The sequence below is a fragment of the Vigna angularis genome, chromosome 2, assembly GCF_016808095.1.
Source record: "Vigna angularis cultivar LongXiaoDou No.4 chromosome 2, ASM1680809v1, whole genome shotgun sequence".
Classification (NCBI taxonomy): domain Eukaryota; kingdom Viridiplantae; phylum Streptophyta; class Magnoliopsida; order Fabales; family Fabaceae; genus Vigna; species Vigna angularis.
In genome coordinates this window covers 27,575,154-27,598,625 of record NC_068971.1, presented here as the reverse complement: position 1 = coordinate 27,598,625, position 23,472 = coordinate 27,575,154, and the positions used below count along the sequence as shown (strand labels likewise).

The 23,472-nt window shown below is 34.0% G+C and overlaps 3 protein-coding genes across 3 annotated transcripts; 1 reads left to right on the top strand and 2 right to left on the bottom strand.

The window, feature by feature from the left end:
- Positions 1-639: 639 nt before the first annotated feature.
- LOC108327457 (uncharacterized) lies at positions 640-1,658 on the bottom strand. Its single transcript, XM_017561155.1, has 2 exons — positions 1,256-1,658; positions 640-1,163 (listed from the first exon to the last, which is right to left on the bottom strand). Exons 1-2 carry the CDS (start codon positions 1,656-1,658, stop codon positions 640-642), a joined length of 927 nt encoding a protein of 308 aa, XP_017416644.1.
- Positions 1,659-2,878: 1,220 nt separating this feature from the next.
- Positions 2,879-3,711, top strand: LOC108328611 (kunitz-type trypsin inhibitor KTI1). Its single transcript, XM_017562492.2, has one exon. It carries the CDS (start codon positions 2,931-2,933, stop codon positions 3,579-3,581), a length of 651 nt encoding a protein of 216 aa, XP_017417981.1. The 5' UTR covers positions 2,879-2,930; the 3' UTR covers positions 3,582-3,711.
- Positions 3,712-12,097: 8,386 nt separating this feature from the next.
- Positions 12,098-21,945, bottom strand: LOC108326838 (metacaspase-1). Its single transcript, XM_017560416.2, has 5 exons — positions 21,441-21,945; positions 13,764-14,097; positions 12,883-13,003; positions 12,569-12,781; positions 12,098-12,353 (listed from the first exon to the last, which is right to left on the bottom strand). The coding sequence occupies exons 1-5, from the start codon at positions 21,796-21,798 to the stop codon at positions 12,294-12,296; spliced, it is 1,086 nt and encodes a 361-aa protein (XP_017415905.1). The 5' UTR covers positions 21,799-21,945; the 3' UTR covers positions 12,098-12,293.
- Between the last annotated feature and the right edge of the window lie 1,527 nt (positions 21,946-23,472).

Below are 23,472 nucleotides of genomic sequence, written 5' to 3'. Positions count from 1 at the left end.
TCTAGGGTAATATTTCTTCAATCTTTTAGTAGGATTTCTGTTCAAAATATATGTTGCAGTCAACACTGCTTCGCCCCATAAAAGTTGTGGCAGCTCCTTGCTTTTCAGCATGCACCTTACCATATTCATTATGGTGCGGTTCTTCCTTTCTGCCGTGCCATTCTGTTTTGGTGTGTAAGGAGGAGTCAGCTCATGCATTATTCCTTCCTTCTCACAATAGGTATTGAATTCTGCTGAGATGTACTCACCCCCTCCATCCGTTCTTAACACTTTTAGCTTCTTATCATTCTGCCTTTCAACCAAGGTTTTAAACCTTTTAAACACCTCCAGGACTTCACTCTTTCTTTTGATCAGATAAACCCATGCTTTTCTAGTCCAATCATCAATGAAAAGCACAAAGTACCTGCTACCTCTTGGAGTTTCAGTTTGTATGGGTCCACATAAATCTGAGTATACAATCTCCAATCTTTCTGAGGTCCTTTGAGGCACAAAACTCTGAAATTGCCCTCTAGTTTTCTTGCACTGAACACATTCATGACATATAGATTCTGGAATGTTAACCAAAGGCAATCCACTCACCATAGAGTGTTGACTCAGCTGGCACAACTTCCTGAAATTGAAGTGCCTAAACCGTAGAGGCTATAACCACTCTGTTGACGTTCCTGCTGCATTACAACATTGATGCCTCACAACCTTCATTATCACACGGAAGGTTCTGTTTTGAGACAAACTCGCCTTGATAATCATTCTTCTGCTCTGGTAAAAAATACTAAGATAGTTATTCTCCATCTTCATTGCAAAACCTTTATGTAATAGTTGTCCCAAACTCAGTAGGTTTGTCTTGAGTCTTGGAACAAATAAAACTTCATCTATCACCACTTCTCTCCCATTTTCATCACGAAGCACAATCCGATCAGACTCCTTTGCAATCAAGCTTCTATCATCTGCAAATATGGTTTTGCCATTTAAAACCTCCTTCATCTTGACAAACCAATCTCTTCTTCCAGTCATGTGAGTCGAGCACCCTGAATCAAGGTACCATGATGCTTCCTCCAGTTCATCTCCGCTTGTTCTTGCCATCAACATCACTACTTTTGAGTCAGATGTGTTGTCTTGCGCAAGATATGCTTCGGTTTTGGGTTTGTTCTTTGCACCTTCACACCCTTCCAACATTCTTTTGCAAAGTGTCCAAGTTTTTGACAATTAAAGCATCTGACCTTCTTTTTGTCAAACTTCCAACTCTTTTCTTGATCACCATTATACTCTGACTTGTGACTCTTTCGATTTTTAGTGTCATTTGAGTCCTTTCCTTGCTGTTCTTGAGCCTCCTTATGCTTCTTTTTGCCAAACTTCTTCGACCCTTTTCCCTTTCCATGAAACTGGAATCTGACTTGCAAGACTTGCTCTTGATATTGCCTTCGTTCATTTAATCTATGCTCATGAGCCTCCAGCGAATGTTGCAACTCTTCTACCTCCATATTTTCTAAGTCACGAGTCTCTTTTATTGTAACTACAATATGATCAAACCTTGGTGGAAAAGTCCTTAGGATCTTATCAACAATGTACTGATCCGTAACTGTATCCCTGCAAGCCCGCATAGCACTTACATGTTCTTGGACCTTATCAAAGCAATCAGCCACGGTTTCACTCTCTTCCATGGCTAGACATTCAAACTGCCTCCTTAAAATCTGCAACTTCACTTTCTTGGTTTTGTCTCCATCTCCATACGTTTTTAGCAAGATTTCTCATATCTCCTTTGTTGTTTGTGCCTTTGAAATTATGTGAAACACTCTCGGTCCAACACATTGATAGAATAAATCGGGCCTTACTATCAAGCTTTTGCTGAGTTTTGAAGTTTCTATTTCCTTCATCAAAGGCCTTGGTGCTTAATTCAGGCAACCCTTCAAACACCGCATCTCTGCAACATCTTAGAAGCCGAAAATGGCATTCATCTTGATATGCCATTCATCAAAACTTTTTCATCAAAGATTGGATAAAAACCTTGCGTCATTCCTCCTAATCAAACCATAACTTCACCGTAATCTCCTTCTTGCACTCCTATCCTCTCAGATGATCTTCTTCTACACTTCTTGAAGACTCAAGATATCTCACTTCTTGATGGCCTCAAGATACACACTCTGAAGAACTCTCACACCCCTTCTTGAAACATGAAGAAACTAGAAAACTAGTTTGTCTCACACTCACACTCACATGTTTCTAATCTATGCTTTGATACCATAAAGGATTGGGCACAAGAGAGGAGAAGGTAACGTGATTTTTCTGAATGTAAATCTATAAGTGTATATTATATGAAAAATGAATTAAACTGTAAAAGCAGAGTATCACCCTTATTTATAAGGGTTAGAAACTCTGATCAGAGCGCACAAACCAAACAACACCGAAACCGATAATCAGACAGTTGTTAAAACTAAAATAGCTTTACAACCTTTTGGCTTAACACCTCTACACACAAACATATTCTAATAAGAACCATAATGTATTTTATAAAAATTTATAAATTTATTTTATAAAAATCTTGTTCTTTTGAAACTTTTTTTTTCAGCTTATAAATTGTTTATGGACAAGTTTTGGTTCATTCACGTGATTCAACTTTGGGAGAAGCTTATCACCATACAAAGTTATTAGAGATAAAGGAGATGAAGACTTCATTTTAAAATGTGGATTTAAGAGAAAGCTTGAAATTCTTGCAGTCTCGTTAAACTCCTTAGGTTCCACGTTTAACCTACTTTGCTCATGGTCTCTGTTCTGAGAAAAGTTGAACCACATAAAATAGATAAAACATTGTTCACTCAAACTAGAAAACATCATGTGGTGGTCTCTGCCTCTGTACTCGCGCGTCTATAAATACATGTTTCCTAGATTATTCGTTCACACAAACAGAAGATAAGCCTTGTAGAACCTCCCAAAAAATGAAGTTTACGACCTTCTTCTCTCTGTTTCTACTTTGTGCCTTCACGTGGAACCTTCCATTAGCCATAGCTGATGTGGTGGACACTGAAGGTAAACCTCTTCGAAATGGTGGCCTATACGGTCTGAGGCCAGTTATAATAACCGGCAACGGGGGTGGAGTAGAATATGCAGCAACGGGAAACGAAACTTGTCCTTTGTCCGTTGTCCAAAATCCCAATCCTTTCTCTATGGGCTTCCCGGTACAGATTTCATCCCCATTAAGAATCCTTTATTTAGGCGAAGGCGATAATTTGGACTTTGGGTTCATTGCTGTGCCCCTGTGTGCTCCCACTCCGTCTCTGTGGACTCCTGTGAAGGGTGAGGAAGGAGAACTATCTGTTAAACTTACTGGATACGACAACACCGTAAGCGGTTGGTTTAAGATTCAGAGTGTTCCTTATGACATTGGGGGCTACAACATCTTGTTCTGTCCTAATTACATTAGTTCATGTGGTTATGTTGGGGTTATGTTTGATGCTGCTAGAAACAGGCATTTGGTGGTCACCCAGATTGCTAGCACAGCCTTATGGGTTCGGTTTGAGAGACTTTCGCCGGCATCATCTGCAACTGATCTCCATGAACCATCACTGCTCCTAAAAAGTCATGCCTAGTTTCTTTCTATTCGGTGACAAACATAATCTATGCGCTAACTAAATGCTTATTTCGTTGTAATAAATCATCGCATGGCTCAATATAATAAGATTCGACTATCTTAAAAAAATACCCTGTTAATTTAAAATATATATATTTATTACGTACCCAAATCAGATAAATATAAATAAAATATTAATATTTTAAATTGTCAATTGAATGATTTTTTTTTAAAACATCATCAATAATAAGAATAAGAATAATTAAAGTTTATATCTTATCTATACTGCTTTCTCTTTATTTAGATTATAACTTTCCTCGAGTGTATTTTTTTTAATTAAACTTATTTTCAAAATAAATTAAACAAATAAACTTCATCTTAACATTATATACCAATACGTATTTACTGATTACGGTCAAAACTGGATCTACTTTAACTGATGTTGCCAGTTACAATTATTATGTTACATTGTTAATTACAAATTGTTTGTTACATTGTTCCATTGGTAATTAATAAAGTAATTTTTTGTGAAATAAAAAAATAGTTCAAAATTTTTAATGTGGATGAATAATGAAATATTTAACTAATAAAATTACATTTTTAATCTGTTGAAGTAATAATATTAATTGAAAATAATTTTAAACTATGAAATACTATTTGATGATAAAACATTTATATGTAGAAATTTTGAATAATAAATTAAATTTAAAAAATTAAAAATTGAATGCATGAAAAAAATTAATAAAATATAAAAATAAGTATACTGTAATATAATGAAAAAATAAAACAATTAAATATCTCAATTCATTGTTGTAGTTTAAAAAAATACGTATATACATATTAATATTAATTAATGTATTATGAATAAAAGAAACAAGAAGATTATAAATTATTTTGAAATTATATAAACATGGTTTAAAAATGACAAAAAAACATTAATTTATAGTTTATTAACTTTATTTCGTATTGTTTTGGTTATTATAAACTATACAAATAACATGTAATAAATAATATACGACTGATATTGTTATAAATTAGTAAAACTAATTGAGATAAATATTTTAAAGATTTTCACTAAAATAGAACGAGTCTTACATATAACTACTAATATGATATAATATTTGTGAGGTATTAGCTTCTATAGTGGTGTCCAATAACGCAACGAGAATTAGGATAATTATGTGTTGAATTCATTGCATTTGTTCTTTCGATATAGTGCTTGTTTTCTTAACGGAATTATTGTTGGATTTAGTGGAAAATCTCCAATAGAAGTATCAAAGTTTTATTCATAAGTACGTATACAAATATAAAGGAATCAAATATATCACAATAAAAAATAATATTTTATTTATACAATATTATATATATATATATGTTTTACAGTTTTATGACTTTGGAACAACATTTTATTTTAAGCTTAAGTTTTTTTTTCACAGTTTTACTATTTGTGTGTTGGGTTAAATATTAAGTTTTTTTTATTGCAAACCTACCAAGTTATTCTGTTTATTTAAATGTGATGTAATAATTTATTACTTTGAGATAAATCATTAAGCTTTGATATCTCTATAAAAAAAATGAATTCATAGTGTAAAAGCTAGAAAAATCCAACAGTAATATTATTTTATGTGAGATTAAAATTCATTGATTAAAATATTGTTGGTAAAATTTATCAACAAATATTATCTGTTAGTAATTATCAACATATATATTTTTAATAATTACTGAGAAATATATCTGTTGATAAATTTTGTAACAGATTTATCAGTTGATAAATGGTGTGACAATTTTTAATACAGTGGACTATATTGTTCTACCACACATGGAATCTTAAGACATAAACGTTTAAAAGTCAACAAAACTAATGATGCAAATCAGACAATCAAATCCATACAAACATGAATACAATACAACATAAACATCACAAACATGTTTATAATGTAATTCAAATAAACATAAAACTTTTAAAAGCATGTTTATAAGTAACAAAATGTTAATAATCTACGTATCCATCATAATTGTTTTTTTCTACATCATTATCCTATTATTAGTGCTAAGAATGTGGCTGGAGTAGATGGACTGAACTGAACTAGGTTGTTGCTGGGATAATGTTGGGATGGACTAAGGTTGTTGAACACAACTCTATCCTTCTAAAGGCATGAATCTCATGACTAGATTTTGCAAACTCCCGAACCTTTGACTCAAATCATCATAAGCATGGTTAGGTGTTTTCGGTTGCTGCATGAGTGGATAACGACCTTTCTAAGACCTAGGAAAAACAAAATACCTAGAAAGATGGTGGGTCTAGATGTCATTAATTAAAATAAGACAAAATAAGTCAAGTGTAACACAGATGGTTAAAGCTCCTTGTTATGGGTTGGTGGTCATGGGTTTGATTTGTGTTGTGTGCATACTACATGTTTTATTTATTTTATTAATATGACCATTCAACAATCATATAAAAGTCATTCGTGTAAAAAAATAACCCAAAGAAATAAAATCCTTAAGTTTCTCATTATCCTCGCCGCTTTAAGCATCCATAGAACTATCTGTAACATTATCTGCTCTCGTATAACAACACGAGTTATACGATCATCGCATGTGGAAAAAAACAAAACCACAAGAAATTATTGCTCAGGGACATGGAGTGGTTGGGTGCATTAATTATGTGTTGTTACCAAGGAAGTCATGAACATCGATTTCTATAGGGCTTCGACGTAAAAATATTATTAACAGGTATACTTGTTCACATAGTTGTTCAGTTCCCTACGATGGTTACACATTGAATTCGGTTGGGCTTGGACATCAATTCTGGGTATTGCAAAGGGGAAGTTAGTAGGCATAATTAGTATTGTTATCTATGATGAATTGCTTATTGAACGTTGAATTCTTTTGAATTTTGACGTCCGTTATTCTTCTATAAATAACATGCATTTAACATTACTTCCTACCTTATGTTTCCTTATTGAACATATTAGGATCCATGTTTTTTTATTTTCTTTGCATTTTCCTTTTCTTAGATTTCAGACATTTTTATTCTTTAAATTGCAATTTGCTGACTTGAATTTCAAAGTGGCGCATTCAGCTTAGTTGATGTGAAGGTGCCCTTTGAAATTCAAGTCACCAAATGTTTTTTATAGTACATAAATGGTTAGGATATCTTATTGAGAGGGAAGTGCTCAGGAAAAGGAAATATAGTTCATAATATGTTTATTGCTGAAACAATTTTAAGAACTAAAATAAAGCTCTAAAAAACTGTCCAACTTGTTCATTTAGCAATGTATGATTAATCTTTTAAATTGTCTTGAAGTTGTTTTATACTGTGAGATTTCAGAGCTAATTGATATCTTAGGGTGGAAGTAACTTGAAGACAATTCAATATATGAATCTATATACACATTTGATGTCGAATATTGGTTGCATCCGGTGCAAAGACCATGCATTTCCCTTTGGTTGATTCATTTTTCTAAGTTCTCCTGGAGGTGTATTTTAAAGGTTTGACGTTGCATATTGGTTGCATCCGATGCAAAGAACATGCATATCCCTTTGAATGATTCATTTTTTTAAGTTCTTCAGGAGTTGTATTTTAAAGTTGGACGTCGAATTTCCTACCTGGCTGACGTCCTACATCATATAGGATTTATATAAGAAATTCATTTTTACAAGACATAGCATAAAAAATGAAAACAAAATAAGAACAAATACATTCAACGAAACACGAGAAAAAAAATCAAAAACAACATCAAAATATTAAATGGAGAACGTTTGCTAAATTCATAAGTGTGAACATTTTTCGTTGGTTTTCCATAGTACCATCATTGTTAACAAAGAAATGTTTTTGTTTCGTGAAGGACTGATGGAAAACCAAAATAAAACGTTAACATGAATTTGGTGAATGGAGGTGTAGAATTTTCAAAGGGTGCGAAATACAAATCTATTAACTTTTTTCTGTGGATTTCTATCATTCCTTCAAGCTTTTCACAATGATGAAGAATCAACCACAAAGAAGTGTTCACTTTTGTGACCTTGAAGGAGCTAATAGAAACCTAAAGAAAAAAGTTAATAGAGGGAGTGGTTACGTGAAATTTTAAAAATGGAGGTGTAAAGGTTATCCAAGGATCCAAAATTGTATTTAAAGAAAATGAAGGTGTCCCTTGACGTCGAATGTTGTTTGTATTCGATGTCAACTATGCATGGGGAAGGGTAGTGATGAGTCTCAGTAGATGTTGTTGTTACCAATGTGGACAACAACGTCGTATTTTGTAGGTGTTCGACGTCCATCATAATAAAGACATTTTCTTTGGGAATGCAAATGATTGTTTATTACTCATAAAGCATTGGTGTTTGACATCGAACTTGGGTTCCGTACGACGTGATCTATACATGGGGAAGGTCAATGATGAGTTTTAATGGATGTTGTTGTTACCAATAAGGAGGGTAATGTTCTATTTTGTAGAAGTTCGACGTCCATTTTGTAAAGACATTGGTGTTTGACGTCGAACTTGGGTTCTGTACAATGTGATTTATACATGGGGAAGGACAATGATGAGTCTTAGTGGATACTGCTTACCGATGAGGAGGGTAACGTCGTATTTTGTAGGAGTTCGACGTCCATTTTGTAAAGACATTGGTGTTTGACGTCAAACTTAGGTTCTGTACAACGTGATCTATGCATGGGGAAGGGCAGTGATGAGTCATAGTGGATGTTGCTGTTACCAATGAGGAGGGTAAGATTGCATTTTGTAGGAGTTCGACGTCCATTTTGTAAAGACATTTTCTTTGGGGATGCAAATGACTATTTATTATTTATTTATTTTGGATTATACGTCTGGTGTATCCTAAGGTGACGTTATATGGTTAATAAGGGCATTGTTTAACATGTGACTTGTGCATGGTTGGACGTCATTGATTTTTAGACGACAATTTGTATTCTGAAAAGACGTTGAGCGATTGAATTTGTTTACAACAATGCCATCGACAATTTTTAACGTTGGTTGTTCTGTTATTGGACGTTTAACGCATGACATTATATGCGATTTTTGTACTAGTGTTGGAAGCGAAAAAAGCAGAGAACAATGGAGAACGGTGACTCTATTTGCGTTTTGGAATGCACCAAAAGGCCACCACAAAAAAACTATACATGGACACAAATACAAAAAACCTTATTAGTCACAGGAACCGAAAGTAAGTAAAGAATGCCCGAAAAAAAGGTAAAAAACGAAGGAAACAAAGATTACCGCGGAGAAACTCGAACAAACGAATGAAAGACCACTAAGAAAGAGTTCAGACAATATTAATGGAGGCGATGGCATTAAAGGCAATGACCACGATGTTCGAAGTTAATGGAGCAGTATTAGGATAAATGAGGGTTCGAGAGCAATGAAGATACATGAAAAAACTGTAAAGAGTTATGTGAATTTGCACTTTTTTTACCACTACAAAGACATGTTGTCTCGGTTATTTTAATAACTGAAGCAATATGTACTCTATGACCTCAGTTCTACTAAGAACTGATGCCAAATAGTACCGCAAAATATTTAAAAAATAAAAATTTTAGAGTTATTTTTATCTTTTGGCTCACATCTTTGGCCTTGGTTCTTTGTAAAACCGAAGCAAAATGGGTCTATAGCATCGATTCTCTGAACAACCGAGGTCATAGATCTCTTCAGAATTTGAACAGTTTGATTAAGTTCCTTCTGTTGGGTGTAAAGTTAAGAACATATGACAACGGTTCTATAAAGAACCGAGGTCATAAACCTATTTAGAATCTGAAAAGTTGACACATCTCTTTATAGGGGAAGTGTCAAGACTCTATGACATCTATTTTGAGAATAACTGATATCACTGATCCTTATTAGTATGTACTGAAATAAAAAATTTAAATTTGTATATATGTAACTCACCTTTAAACTTTAATTGTTTATTAACCAGTGTGAAAAAGGATATATGACTTCAATATTTTTTCTAATTGAGACTTATAAGTTCGTAAAAATTAAAAAATATTACCACGTCTTTTCGTGCTTCGTTTTCATCGAATCCGAAGCCTATGTGCGCTAAAAATCCATTTTTATACCAGTGGAGCTTCGTTTTCATCCTACAAAAAATGTTTTTTTTTTTAAATTTCGTTATAAACTTCGTTGTGCTTCCCATCCATACTATAATGATGAAATAAGTTTAAAGGACAGTTGGAAGTAACTTAAAAAATACATATAACAAAAATATTTAAAAGCGAAAAATTTATCTTAAAAAAATCTTAGTTTGATCCAAAGTATTTTCTTATCATATTAAAATGACTTTGATTCAGTTACACTTTGAGAGATGCTTATCACCAACACAATCTGATGTGCCATGCAATTGAAAAAAGATGGAAACTTTATTTGAAAATCTTGATTTAAAAGAGAAGTTATTTAACTCTTGCAGTCTCCATAAAATCATTATTTTCCACGTTTAACCTACTTTGATTATGCTCTATCCAGAAATACGTTGAACCACACAAAATAGATAAATGAAGCTATTTACTCAAACTCTAACATATCTTGTGTTGGTCTTCAAATAAGCCTTTCAGACACTCCCAAAAAATGAAGTTTACGACCTTGTCCTTTCTACTTTGTGCCTTCACCTCATACATTTAAACATGTAAAATTCCGTATGATATTGGGACCACATCTTGTTCTCTCCTTTGGATAGTTCATGCGGCTATGGGATCGAGTTTGATGCTGAAAAAACCTCATATTTTTGTGATGACGCATACCTTCTGTAACTGCGTCGGCACAAACCACCACTGCCCTTAACGGGTCATGTGTAATTTCTCCTAGGGAGTGAGATGCATTATCTAAGCACTAGATATATGCTTATTTCGTTGAAATAAATTATCGCATTTCACTAAAAATAATAGGGGAAATAACAATTAATTGACTGCCTTAAAATAAATAGTCCGTTGGTTTTAATAACATGTATTGTAATTATATATATATATATATATATATATATATGATATTGTATTTAAAAATTAATTAAAATTTTGTAATGGAACTAAACTTATCTTAACCCGCTTATAAGGGGTCTAGAAGTTGTGGATTTTTTTTGCCCCTAGTTGATGAGCTTCCTAAAAATGTGTTTTTTTAAGAATGGGTTAAGATTGTCCATTGCTCAAGGTGACAACTCTACTAATAATACAATTAGCTTGAATCTCCTCGGCCGATCTTGTAAGGATACTAGGTTTCTATTAAACCCTCTCTCCAAGATTTCTTCGTTTTCAACAATATGATCAAAATTATCAATGCAATGTAGTTCTTGAAGGGAAATGAGTAGAGCTCAATGACATTTTGTGATCATTTTGCACTACTAAATATTTTTTGAATAAATATAAAAAAGTTAAAGGAAAAAAAGTTATAAATATTTTAAAAATTAATTAAAACAAACAACATACCATTAGTAAAAAAAGTACACATTTTTTAAAAACTTAGATCAAATTTTTATAATTTAGTACATGGGTTTGATATGGTTCTCATTATTTTTTGTTTTCTTAATAATATTTTTTATTCATTTACGTAATGTTAAGGTACTCATACTTAGCATGTTTAAAAAAAACTATAACTTATTAGACATTGATAAGAAAAATGTTGGATAGGATAAGAGTGCTCGCAATGTGGTTTGAGTTGATTTTTAGTTAGAAGTACATCTAAACCAAACATAAAAATTACATCTGACTTAATTTGAACATTTAAAAAGTTTTAACAAACCAAACCAGCAATTTTATTTGAATCTGATTTGTGTTTTTTTATAACTTTTTAATAATATACATGTTATATTCATATATTGTGACATAAACACTAGATGATAACTAGAAAGATTTATCTCTCATAAGCCCTGTAAATCCCCAGCAAGCATACAATATTACACAAACATAAACATCAAAGTTAGGTCTTCTATTTTGTTTTCTTTCAATAATATTTTATTTGTTTTGGCATTTTTTTCTCTTCCAATATTAACATTCACACCATTAGAATAACTCTTCTTCCCCCTTATCCATATGTTAAACATATTATTCCTGTATTATATATTTTTTGGCATAAATCAATAAAGGTATATTAGATTTTTCTCTTCTATACACACTATAACTGACATAATAGATACTATAATAATATTTAAATAATTATTTTCGGTTCAATTCAATTTGGTTTTAATCGGTTCCAAAATTTCAAATTTGTAAACTGATTCAAATGGCTCAGTTCCCCAAAAAAAAATTCAAAATCGATCCAAAAATTTCCGGTTTAATCAGTTTTCGGAAATCAGATTTTTTGTTTCGTGGATCAGTCTAGTTCTGTACACCCCTCATATTGGAAATTTAAAAACCTATTTAAATCTAAAATTACATCAAAATTATGCACATGATGCAAGATTAACACTAGACAATCACTTGTCATTATTGAGACTTTAGGTAAAAGAAGACCTAATTTAATCAGGAGAAAGGGTAAGATGCTCACCTTTTTACGGGGAATTCAATTAGGAATCGAATCAGCATATTAATCCAATGAGTGCAGCAGCAACCGAGTCGTTATTATTAGAGCATATAAAATTCTCAAGGGTAACATAAATCATCCAAACATATCCTCAGTAACTTCCAAAAAAGGATCCTATCTACTTTATAATACATTAATTTATCATTGTGATCAATGTCGTATACAGGGGCAATGCCAAAGAAAACAAATTGCAGAACAAAGAATATTGAGTATCACAAGGAAAAAGGTTTTCTATAAACATCAAATGATTCGCAAGCCGTTAACTGAGGTTCCTGTCGAAACAAAACGCAACAAGGAAAAACAACAGAAGTAAGTTTAACATAAGGAAACTCAGTGAGCACAAACACAAATATAAAAAGGGAACTCTTATAGGTGGTATACAAGTAATGAGTTCAGAACTTCATATCATCCAGCAACTGATAGAAAGGGAACAGTTAAAACATGGTTTGTGATACGATCAAACAACTGTCAAGTAAACTATATTTACCTGTCTCAGTCCACCAGCACTTAGACTACCTCCGGTCACAAGCATGGTGAGAAGAGATGTCACCATATCTCCACCCCCACCGCCACTGCCAGCATCTCTGATGGCAGTGCGCATTGCAGTGAGAATGCTGCCATAAGTAGCCCCATGACCTCGCTCTATTGCTTGGATGAAGCAAAATGTCATTGCCCCAGTCGATGTAATCTTTGATAGAGCCTGTTTATAAATATAGTGATCATATGTTCGGACAACAGATCTCATTGGTCTAGATTGAAACACGATCAGAGATAAATCAATTTGAATTTGCTGAAACTTACAGATGTATCAGCGGAAGTTTGATCATCATCGCATCCACTGAAGCAAATAACTTCCCCACCATTAGATCCTTTCCATACACCAGACCTAGGACGATGGTCCTCCCATGCATATTGTCCATTCCTGTTACAAAGATAGAAGAATCAGTGGACCGTAAGGAAATATGATGAGTCAACAACGACAGCTGTTAGTAAGTTAGTCCATTACACAATTAGCTTTACTCACTAGTTTGTTAGTAACCTTAGAAGATATTTCTATAAATGGGGAAAGAAGATTCGAGAGAGACAAACTGTAAATTTGATGGATTTTGTAATTGAAGGGATTCATGAAGTAGAAACCCCTGAGAATTCTATTCTCTATTTTCTGTTATATTCCTTTGGTTCTTTCTCGCCAGCTTCCATCTCTTTTCTCTATATATGTACAATCTAGGCAAAAAATAAAGTGAAAACTAAATGTATATAAAAACATAGGAAGGAACGGAAGAAAAAGCAAAACACATCTTAGTTTTCTTCTTGTAAATGCTTTTCCCATTGAACTCTATTTATGAAGGAATAAATGTAAGTAAGCAAAGTAAATTTAAATAATGCAATAAATTGGTTTTATCCTACACATGCAGTACGCCACATACAGGCTTCAGTTTTTACTCAATAAGTGACGCTCCAACTTTCCCAGGCATACAATATTTCCTACACGTATGCTATTAATCCTCATACTACTCGGTATTAAATAAAAAGTGCATATATTTATATTATATCCCTTTTCCTTTTCATGAAGCGTCAATGCAAAGTTAAAATTTCATTAAACATCACAATGCTAAAGTCAACCAAGCCAAATATAATAAAGATAAACCATGCAGAAACAACAGACTATTTTATAAGGTAACCTCTTCATTCTGCAAAGAAAAGGCAAATCTAGAACAGTGCCACTGTGGCAGGCATCAATTAGTGCATGTAGCTTAGCTCCGCGAGGAATGGGTCTAACAAGGGCTGCATTGATCTCATCATCTACAATCATACCCTGCGTTTCAAAATCCAGGGGACATAGAGTTTCATCATATCCATCAGCTTCATCACCACTATAGTTCCTTTGCTGTGAACCATGACCAGAATAATGGAAAACCAGAGAGTCTCCAGGTTGAGATCCTTGTGCAAGCCAATACATTGCCATCCTAATGTTGTGCTTGGATGGAAATTTGGGGCCATGGGGATCTTCTTCTTCTGCATTTTAAAATTCAAATGCTTTATGAATTTCTTTTTTTTGAAAAAGAAAATATAGGATAATCAACTCTTCCAAATTTGTAGATTACATCATAACCACATATTGCATGTCAAATTTTAAAATCAGATTTAGCTCATACAAACTGTTGACAGGATTTGACCCCACACATTGCATGAAACTCAAATAGCTATGATATTCAGAGATCTAGAGAAAGAGAAATTCCACATCAAGGTAGAGCCTTCTAGATCGGATTAGACCCTCTAGAGGTGTTAGACAATGAAGCATTAGAGGATGTAAGCCAACCTTCTACCTTTCACTAAAGAAGGCCAAAATATGGAGAAGTTGACATCGAATATCACATTACGCGTGATAGGGAGAGAAGGACGACCAAACCAACACAGAAGTTTGGATATGCTGACTTTATCATTTATGCTTCGATAGCAGCTAAAGATATATATTGTTCAGAGCCTAAAAGCTTCCACAAGGCCCCACAATGGAGGAAATTGAATCTCTGGAAGAACCACAAAAGGTTTCAAAAAATCTAGAATGGCCAAAGTTGATAATCGTGATAGGCGTCTTTAAGAATACAAAAGCCCTATGAGCTTCCATATTCCATTGAAACCAATCCTTCTTCAATAACTGTCAATGGTTTTGCAATTTTTCCACAATCATTTTTCCATAATCTTGCACAAACTGCCTATAATAACCCATAAGGCTGAAAAATCCACGTAAAGCAGTGGCATCTTTTGGGATTGGCCACTTCCACATTGCTTCTATCTTCTCAGGGTCAACAGATACCCCTGCACCTGAAATCACATGGCCCAAATACTCAATGCTAGCTTGGCCTAAACTGCACTTTTCTCTAATGACTTGCAAGTGATGCTCACGCAGTTACTGTAAAACTTGGGATAAATGTTGGAGATGCATATCCAATGAAGGGCTATAGATTAACATGTCATCAAAGAACACTAGAAAGAATTTCTTGAGAAAAGGTTTTAGAACCTCATTCATTAAAAACTGAAAAGTAGCTAAAGCATTAGTCAGCCCAAAAGCATGACAAGGAACTCATAGTGGCCTTCATGAGTCCTAAAAGTTGTCTTCTCAATGTCTCCGTCCATCATTCGAATCTGGTGGTAGCTAGATTTAAGATCCAGTTAAGAAAAAATGGTTGTTCTAGCTAATTCATCCAACAACTCCTCAATTACTGGAATTGGAAATTTATTGGGGATTGTCAACTTGTTAAGAGCCTTATAATCTACACAAAATCTTGACCCACCATCCTTTTTTCTCACAAAAATTATAGAACTAGGATGAAGGTTGATGCTTGGGCGAATGATGCTAGCCTTCAACATCTCACTAATTAGCTTTTCTTTTTCATTCTTCTGTTGGTGAGTATATTTGTAAGGCCTCAAATTAGGAATGGAAGCTCCTTCCCAAAGATGAATAGCATGATCTTGCTGCCTCTTTAGGGGTATTACTTCTAAACTTTGAAAAACTTCCTTGTATGAATTTAATAGTTTATCTACTTTTATTGGCACGGTAGTTGACCCCTCTGTGTATCCCCATTAACTGCCTCCACCAAATACCATGTATCTCCTTTTTGCAATTCAGTGATCAATCCCTTGAAGGAAGTGGTTGTGGTAGACAAAGTTGGGTCTCCTAACACAGTGACTTGATTACCCTCTCCACCAACAGTGAGCTGTAACTTTCCAAAATTTGCCTTTACTTCACCAAAACTAGATAACCGTTCTAGGCCAAGAACAATATTTTCCCCTCCAATATCAAAGATAAAGAAATCTTGACAAATCCTCAAACCTTGAATTTCCAACATCAATTTTGTGCATTTTCCTTGGAATTTCAGTTTTCCACCATATTTCCACCACATATGTAGGAGTATCAACATATGCCAGCCCACATCTTCCCATCAATTCTTTGGAAATAAAATTATGGGAAGCCCCACAATCTATCATCACAATCACTTGTTCTTTACCAATGTGTCCTCAAACCTTCCATGATTTCTTGGTGGTTAAGCCAACCATAGTAAACATGGACAGCTGCATCGTTTTCGCCTCTTCCACCTCAATCTCTATGTTTGTCTCTTCTTCCATTTGCTATTGCTCTACTTTTGTAATTAAAAGCATATGAAATTACTTGTTCCGACAAATATGATTAGGACTATACTTCTCATCACATCTGAAGCATAATCCTTTTTTGATTTTGTCCTACATCTTATCTGTCAGGCGCTTAAAAGATGATCCCCTACTGTGGTTTGAACCTTGGTTGCGTCCCACTAAATTGTTTATTCCTCCTACTTCTTTTCCTTTTCCCATAGCATCCATTTGAGAATTTCCATCTCTTGCAAAACGACAAGTCATGTAATTGGATTTGGATGTTGTCACAGCCTTATTTTCTGCTAAACCTTTTCCTTTGGACAGAATTTTAGTTTCATCTTCAACCATTTGAGTTGTTATCATCAATTCATCCAAATTAGAAGGTTTATACAACTTGACTTCAACCTCGATCTCATCTTTTAACCCATTCAAGAATATCCCAATGAGATAGTCTTGATCCATTCCTTTTAACAATTTTGCATATTGCTCAAATTGTTCAACATAATCTTCTATATTTCCTGTTTTCTTTAATGCCAACAAAACTTCGAAAGGATTTTGCAAAATATTTGGCTGGAAACGTTGTACCACTGCTATCTTGAAAGATTCCCAAGTGGGATATGAGGTCCAAGATTCTAATAGGTTCAAGGGAAATGTTTATATTAGGAGAAATAAAAGGGACAGATAGTTATAACTACCTGTGGGTAGGTTTTATTGTCTCAGACTTTTATAAAGTCTGTGTAGGCAGTTGTTTTTAGCAGTTTTTCATTGTTTTTGTACATTCTGAAAAGAATAGAAAGAGTGGAGAGTCTGGTTCTCTCGAATAACCAGAAATTGTATGTGTTTGGTTTCTCCACATTGGAAGAAACCCGGTATGTTGTTGGAATAAAGATCTGCAGTTTCTAAAACATCTCATTATAGGTCTGAAAACCTATCAGATTCCCATCATTGAAACCAATTTAAAGCTTTTCCCTCCAAAGCCACCATTGAAATCAAAGTTAGAGACTTCTTGCAAACGAAAATATCTATCCAATCTATTAGTCCAGCCAAATGCATCTTCTCATGCAAAGATTGGAATGTCGAGTTCACGCCACCTTGAACCTCCCTACATCTTCCAATTTTGCACATTTTGTCCTGACTTATGGGCTGAAAACACGTTCTGATTTGACCCAAACGGTGCAGTGCATGTCATCTTTTCCACCACACCAGACAACCCACTGATCAAATTCTCCATCCTCTGTAAATGTTCATTTTGCTCCTTTTCCGATCTTTCTCTATCATGCTCAGATTCTTGAAACAAACATTCTAAAGCCTTTTAATCTTGAGTCCATTCTAGTGTTAACCATAAGCCTCCTACACTGCTACCACAGGGCCAAGAAAGGAGCTCTTAATACCAATTGATAGGACAACCAGTAGCTACAGAAAGATCTAAGACAGGTTCCTGAATGATTTTATTATGAATAGAGTTGTTCTGCCAATGTGGTAGGTATACAACCCAAGATGCCTCAGAACACACATATCTTTTTGGGTTTTCCTCCTAAAACTCCAAAAACTAAAAACAACAGCCTAAACACAGACTATATATACTAGTCTATTACAACCTGTTACAGCTGCAGGAGGTTATAACTACCTCCTTTATTTATTTCTCCTAGTATAGACTTTTCCAATGAACCTATCATATATCCAGAACAACTGCTAGATACTAGAAAGACCACTCAAGGTGACTTAGAAGTTCTTATCAAATGGAACCATCTTTCAAATATTGAGAATAGTTGGGAATCCGCTCCCTGCATTCATAAAGTATCACCTTGAAGACAAAGTGAATCTTCATGGAGGGGGTATTGAAAGGTTTGGTACAGTTTACAAAAGAAAGAAAAGAGAAGTTAGTTAGTACAGTTGTAATTACATAACTGTAACAGACTATTATAAATAGTCTTATTAGGAGGTGAGCAGTTAGATTTTGGAGATAGAGAAGGAAAAGTTCAGGATTATTGTGGAGAGTGAGGTTCTCGTGAACAACCTCTGGGGAAAATAAGTTGTAACATTCTAAGCCATTTCTATTCCTATTACATTGGTAGGTACAAAATTGGAAATAAAGCAATAAAGATTTACAAGCCAGAGTATTGTTTCCCGTTGTACTTATCATGGTTCTATCACCAACACACTACTCCCTACTTTAATTTAATGATTACTCTAGCACACTTAGATTTAATAATTACATTTAATAATTACTTCTAACACTTATAAACAAATATTATTACAATAAATACAGAATTGTATTCACATTTTCAACAATTGTCATTCATGTTTGCGATACTAACATTTCAACCATGTTCATGATAATGCTGATTTATTTTGCTCATGATTAGTGAGCACGTTAGCCATGTGATCACACTATAAATTAGAGATTAACATGCATACAAGAACACAAAATTTCTGTAGCACATGTTTCAACTAGTTACATGTCAAAAGGGTTTCACAGATGTTTCTTCTTCTCTTTACCAATAGGATTAAAGAATGAAAACACAGCTTGCTTCGAAAAATAGTTATGCCAATCTCCAACATGTATTTCAGATTCACACTTACTTTGTCGGTAAAAACAGTACAGTTAAAATATATTCGAGGAGTAGGTGAAAGATATAAGTACATGGAAACAGTGTTATCAATTGCATGTAATAGTGCAACAATTGCGGACTTATTTTGCATTGTGGCCTTGGTCTACTATATAAAAGCCATTGTGACATGATTTTAATATCTTTCACACCAATTAGCAGCTATTTTCCTCGTTTTTCATTAGATAGAGTTTTGATCTCCTATCCTATCTAACTTCTATTAAACACAAACTATCTAACACGCAGCTCTGTTTTGTGTTTCTGGCCAACCATGAGTCAGTAATCTGGAAGCGTTTTAGGACAACTAACTAACCTCTTTTGCTATGGTATCTTTCCTGCTGTCTTGGCATGTCTACATTTTGTTTCTTTCCTCAGTTCTTTGATTCTTCATATGTTCTGTTCAGATAGGCAATTCAAAGTTGCAGATAATTGGTAGGTGTCAGTTGTTATTGACTATGTGCAGCTATTGACTATGATTTTTTTACTTTTAATTTTGAATATCTTTACTTTTTGGAGAACTTATATTTTAAGCATTTATGTGTATACAGTACATATTATTTAGTTTGTATTCATAAACTTCAGTATAGAACCTATCCTACCATCCATTATGCCACTATAGTGGTTTCAAGGCTGGATGCCATGCACCAATATTTTGGATTGATTAACAAATATGAAGGTGACTGAAGTCTACTGCTTAGAGTTGTATTTGAGAAACAGGAAACCAAAAAGAATTGAGTTAATGACTAAATTCTTAGAACTTGAAGAGTAGATAACAAAAATATGCCTGACAAATGACAATTGCAGATTGGTGACTTTTCAAAGTTCAATTCATAAAGTTAAACAATCTATCTAAAGCCATGTAAACTTGTTACAAGTAATAAGATTTTGCCCAAATTTTAAAGGGCGCAACACAATGCAAGCGCTGGTTAATGAGCCAGTGTAATTGTTGCTTAAATATAAACTGGCATAAACCAAGACTGAAGAGAGCATATGTATGGATTTTCCATCAGATACTATGTGAAGAAAATATACATACCTGATTCCTAATATATGACAAACTCACACCACCTATCTTCTAGGCTAAAATGTAACAGAACTTCCATTATCATAAAATTTAGCACACGATTCATCTCCTCCCAAAAGCTTTTGATGGAAATACAAAATGGTGTTGATGAAATGTTCTATTGAAGTTACCCTCTTCACCAAAAATTGAGTAAATGATATTTATTGAATTTAACTCTCTTCAACTTTTGGATAATAAGGAGAAAAATAAAAGAGAAACCATGCATCTAAACTCCATATGTTCTATTTATATAAATAACCAATTAATAAAATAACTGCTTATTAATTACATTATCTATAAGCAAATAACTAAAATACAAGATTCAGATATCATAGTAGCATACAATTAATTCAATTAAAACCTTCAGATAGAGAAACAATTCAAAAACAAAGTGAAAACTGGAAAATTACTATATTCCTCAAAGAGATCGTTTACCAACCTGTGTTTCTTCTATCCATTTTTTAGTAGATGTGTTTGTCAAGAAAAGCATTTCTTTTTGTATTAGCCATATTTACCATGAAGGCAATACATGTGGGAACAAACTGGCCAGTTAAGGTAACAAGGTCTTTTTGATGGGCTTCAATCACCCCCTTTGTAAGGGAACATTTCAATAGGGATAGGCATGGGTTCCCTGGTTTTATACTTTCCTAATCCTTCCATGGGTTTTGGCCTATGTCCCCCCATGGTCCTGTTTTTTCTTTTGTTTTTATATTAGCAGGGCACGCTGCAGATGATTGTTAGAGTCTTGGGTGCAGACATTGTTGAGATCATTGAATATATAGTTATGTTTTTATATGCTCCCTTTTAAAAACAAAAAAAAAAAAAAAAAAACTTTCGTTGTTGTCTTGAAAACTTTTACAAACATTCAATCCCCAACAGGCAGAAAAAGAATAATATCCTACATCAAAGAGGTTATAGACAAATTGGCATTGAGTTTACATGTTTCAAAAGCAAAACCTGGGGGACAAAGTGTCACTTTTTAAACCGAGGCAGGTATAGTGACTGATTTTTTATTCAAACCATTCGGGTAAACCATTGACGATTCTATATTTCTCAACCATATTATTCAAAAAACCTAGTGGATACTCAACTCCAGAAATTCTCCTTCCATCTCTATTGAAGAAAAGTGAAAAAGATTACCGAGCTGCAAGCAGAGTAATATTAACAGAACTGCTAGATATGGAAATTTTCAGATTGAAAATTATTAAGCGCGTGACAGAATAAGTCTATCACAATAAACTAATATATAATCAAAATAAAATAGATAAATAAAAAGTGTACTCCTAGAATGTTTCAACAAGCAGTTAAGCCTGCATTATTTGAGAGAATTGCGTCAGTTGAAAAAAATAAAAACCACTCCCGCGTCTCAATCTCAGTTAGCTCGAAATAATTAATTTTAACAAAATCAACCAATGCAATAAATACTAAAACATGAATTATCAAGAATAAAAAGAAAAATCCACTCACAAGATAACAAAAATCCCAAATCATGACATTCCATGAAAAATTCTCTCGGGAAACGAAAGAGAAAATCAGCGATCGAAAGATGAGAAGTGTACCGGTGAGCATAATGATGGAAGATTCTGGAAAACTGAACTTGTTGATGAGAAGGTATTTCATGCACTTAGCGTCGTTGATGCATCCCTTGAGCTCGTGCCTCGAGAACCGGTACGAGATGCCTATGATGACGGCCTTCTTGCGGCCGTGGGGGTTGGGAGGGGGTCCGGGCGGGGCGTGGTTGTAGGGGGATGGTGGCGGATGCGGGTGGTAGGAAGCCGGGGGCTGAGAAGAGACAGCGCGTGGGTCGCCGATGAGAGTGACAGCGTGGCAGAGGGCGCAGCGGATGGATCCTGCGCCAGGTGGCAGCTGGAGAGGGGTGCGGCAGTTGGAGCAGTTGACTAGCATGTTGCTGTACATGATTCCCTGCCAACACAGAAAGGCTTGTAAATTAGGGAATATGGTAGGGGTATGATTGAAATTTGGCGTGTGCTTTCGATTTCTTGGGTCCGAATAAGAGGCGGAATGGTGTCAAACTAATTAACAGAGTTTTTGTTTGTGAGAATGAATAGAGGCAAAAGCGTGTTTCTTTTATTTATTATTATTTCAGTAAGGTTCTGTTAGGATTTGGTGAAGTTAATTTCCTGGAATTTTAATCGAAGATTCATTTGACCTTCCTATATCTTTCAAGCCCCAATTTCTCACATCAGTCACGTTTCGGGAATTTAAATAATATGATACATATATCGTAATTTAAATTTAAATATGTTTTTATTTGAAATTGGAATATTATTTCTTTTTAATTAAATGTATTTAGTCTTTTAATCTTGGAAAATGTTATTTTAGTTTTAAGGTTATACCACGTTATTCATGTTAAAGATTTGGTAAACTAGTTTTTATTCAACATTCTTTACCTGAAGTAAATTTAGGTACATTTTTAAAAAAATTAAATATTTAAATCTCTTTTTAGTCCTTTAAATTAAGTATATTAATTTTTTAAACTTTTGATTTCTATTATTTTTAGTTCATAGGGTTAGATAATATTAGTGATATATGATGTAATATTCCATGTGACATCCCAAATATATAGCAGATATATATGCAAAGACATCATCAATTTATAATATTAGAAAGCAGTTAAGAGATGTACTTAAAGTATTATAGGATTACAGTCTTCCAGAATTTACTAAGAAATTAAAACTTCAAACACTAGAGTATTCCAAAATATGTCCAAAATTTGAAACTTAAAACATAACAAGGTTCTTCAAAATGACATAAGAGAACTAAGAATTTTTAGTGAGTCTAAGCTGCAGCATCATCTTCATTTCTCTCCAATGTTGCCTCCAAAGAAACTTCATCTTCCTCTGCCACATCCAAGTGGATGATCATTGCAAAAGAAAACACATACAACAAGCACCCAAATAAGCAAGGGTGAGCTAATTATATAAAAAATATCAAGCACATAACATACAAGAGTTAACTTAAATCAAAGCAGTTTAAGGCATACATCCTAGCATGTTATCTTCTAGACTTGACTCGTCCGGACTTTAGAATGATAGTCGAGCTATGGCGGGTCCTGCACTCGTGGTGACTTATGAAACTTGGGTTCCCCACCCTGCCACACTCACGAGGTTAGCCTGTTCCGGGCCTTGAGGCATACTGGAAGCCCCCAAGACTAAGACCTCATGCTACTCCTCACCACATGGATTAATCCCTCTACTTGAGTATGATTAGCCATTGGAGTTTTAGAATGACCCCCAAGACTGAGCTCCTACTTTCATTCTAAAACACTAAGGATCTCACTAAGAGATCCTACACAGATGGAACTTGATTTACAACTTGGATCATACTTTCATCACTTTGTAATCATATACTTTCTGCCACAATCAACATATACACAATCTCAACAATATACATTACTCACCACTCACAAATTATAAAATAACATCTCCACAATTGAATCTAAGTTAATCAATACCAAGAACCAAACAGCTCCAACTAACCCATAACAGCTCATAAAATGCATCAATTTATACATACCTACAAGTAATATAATTATTGATTAACACTAACGTTTCAATATAAGAAACAACT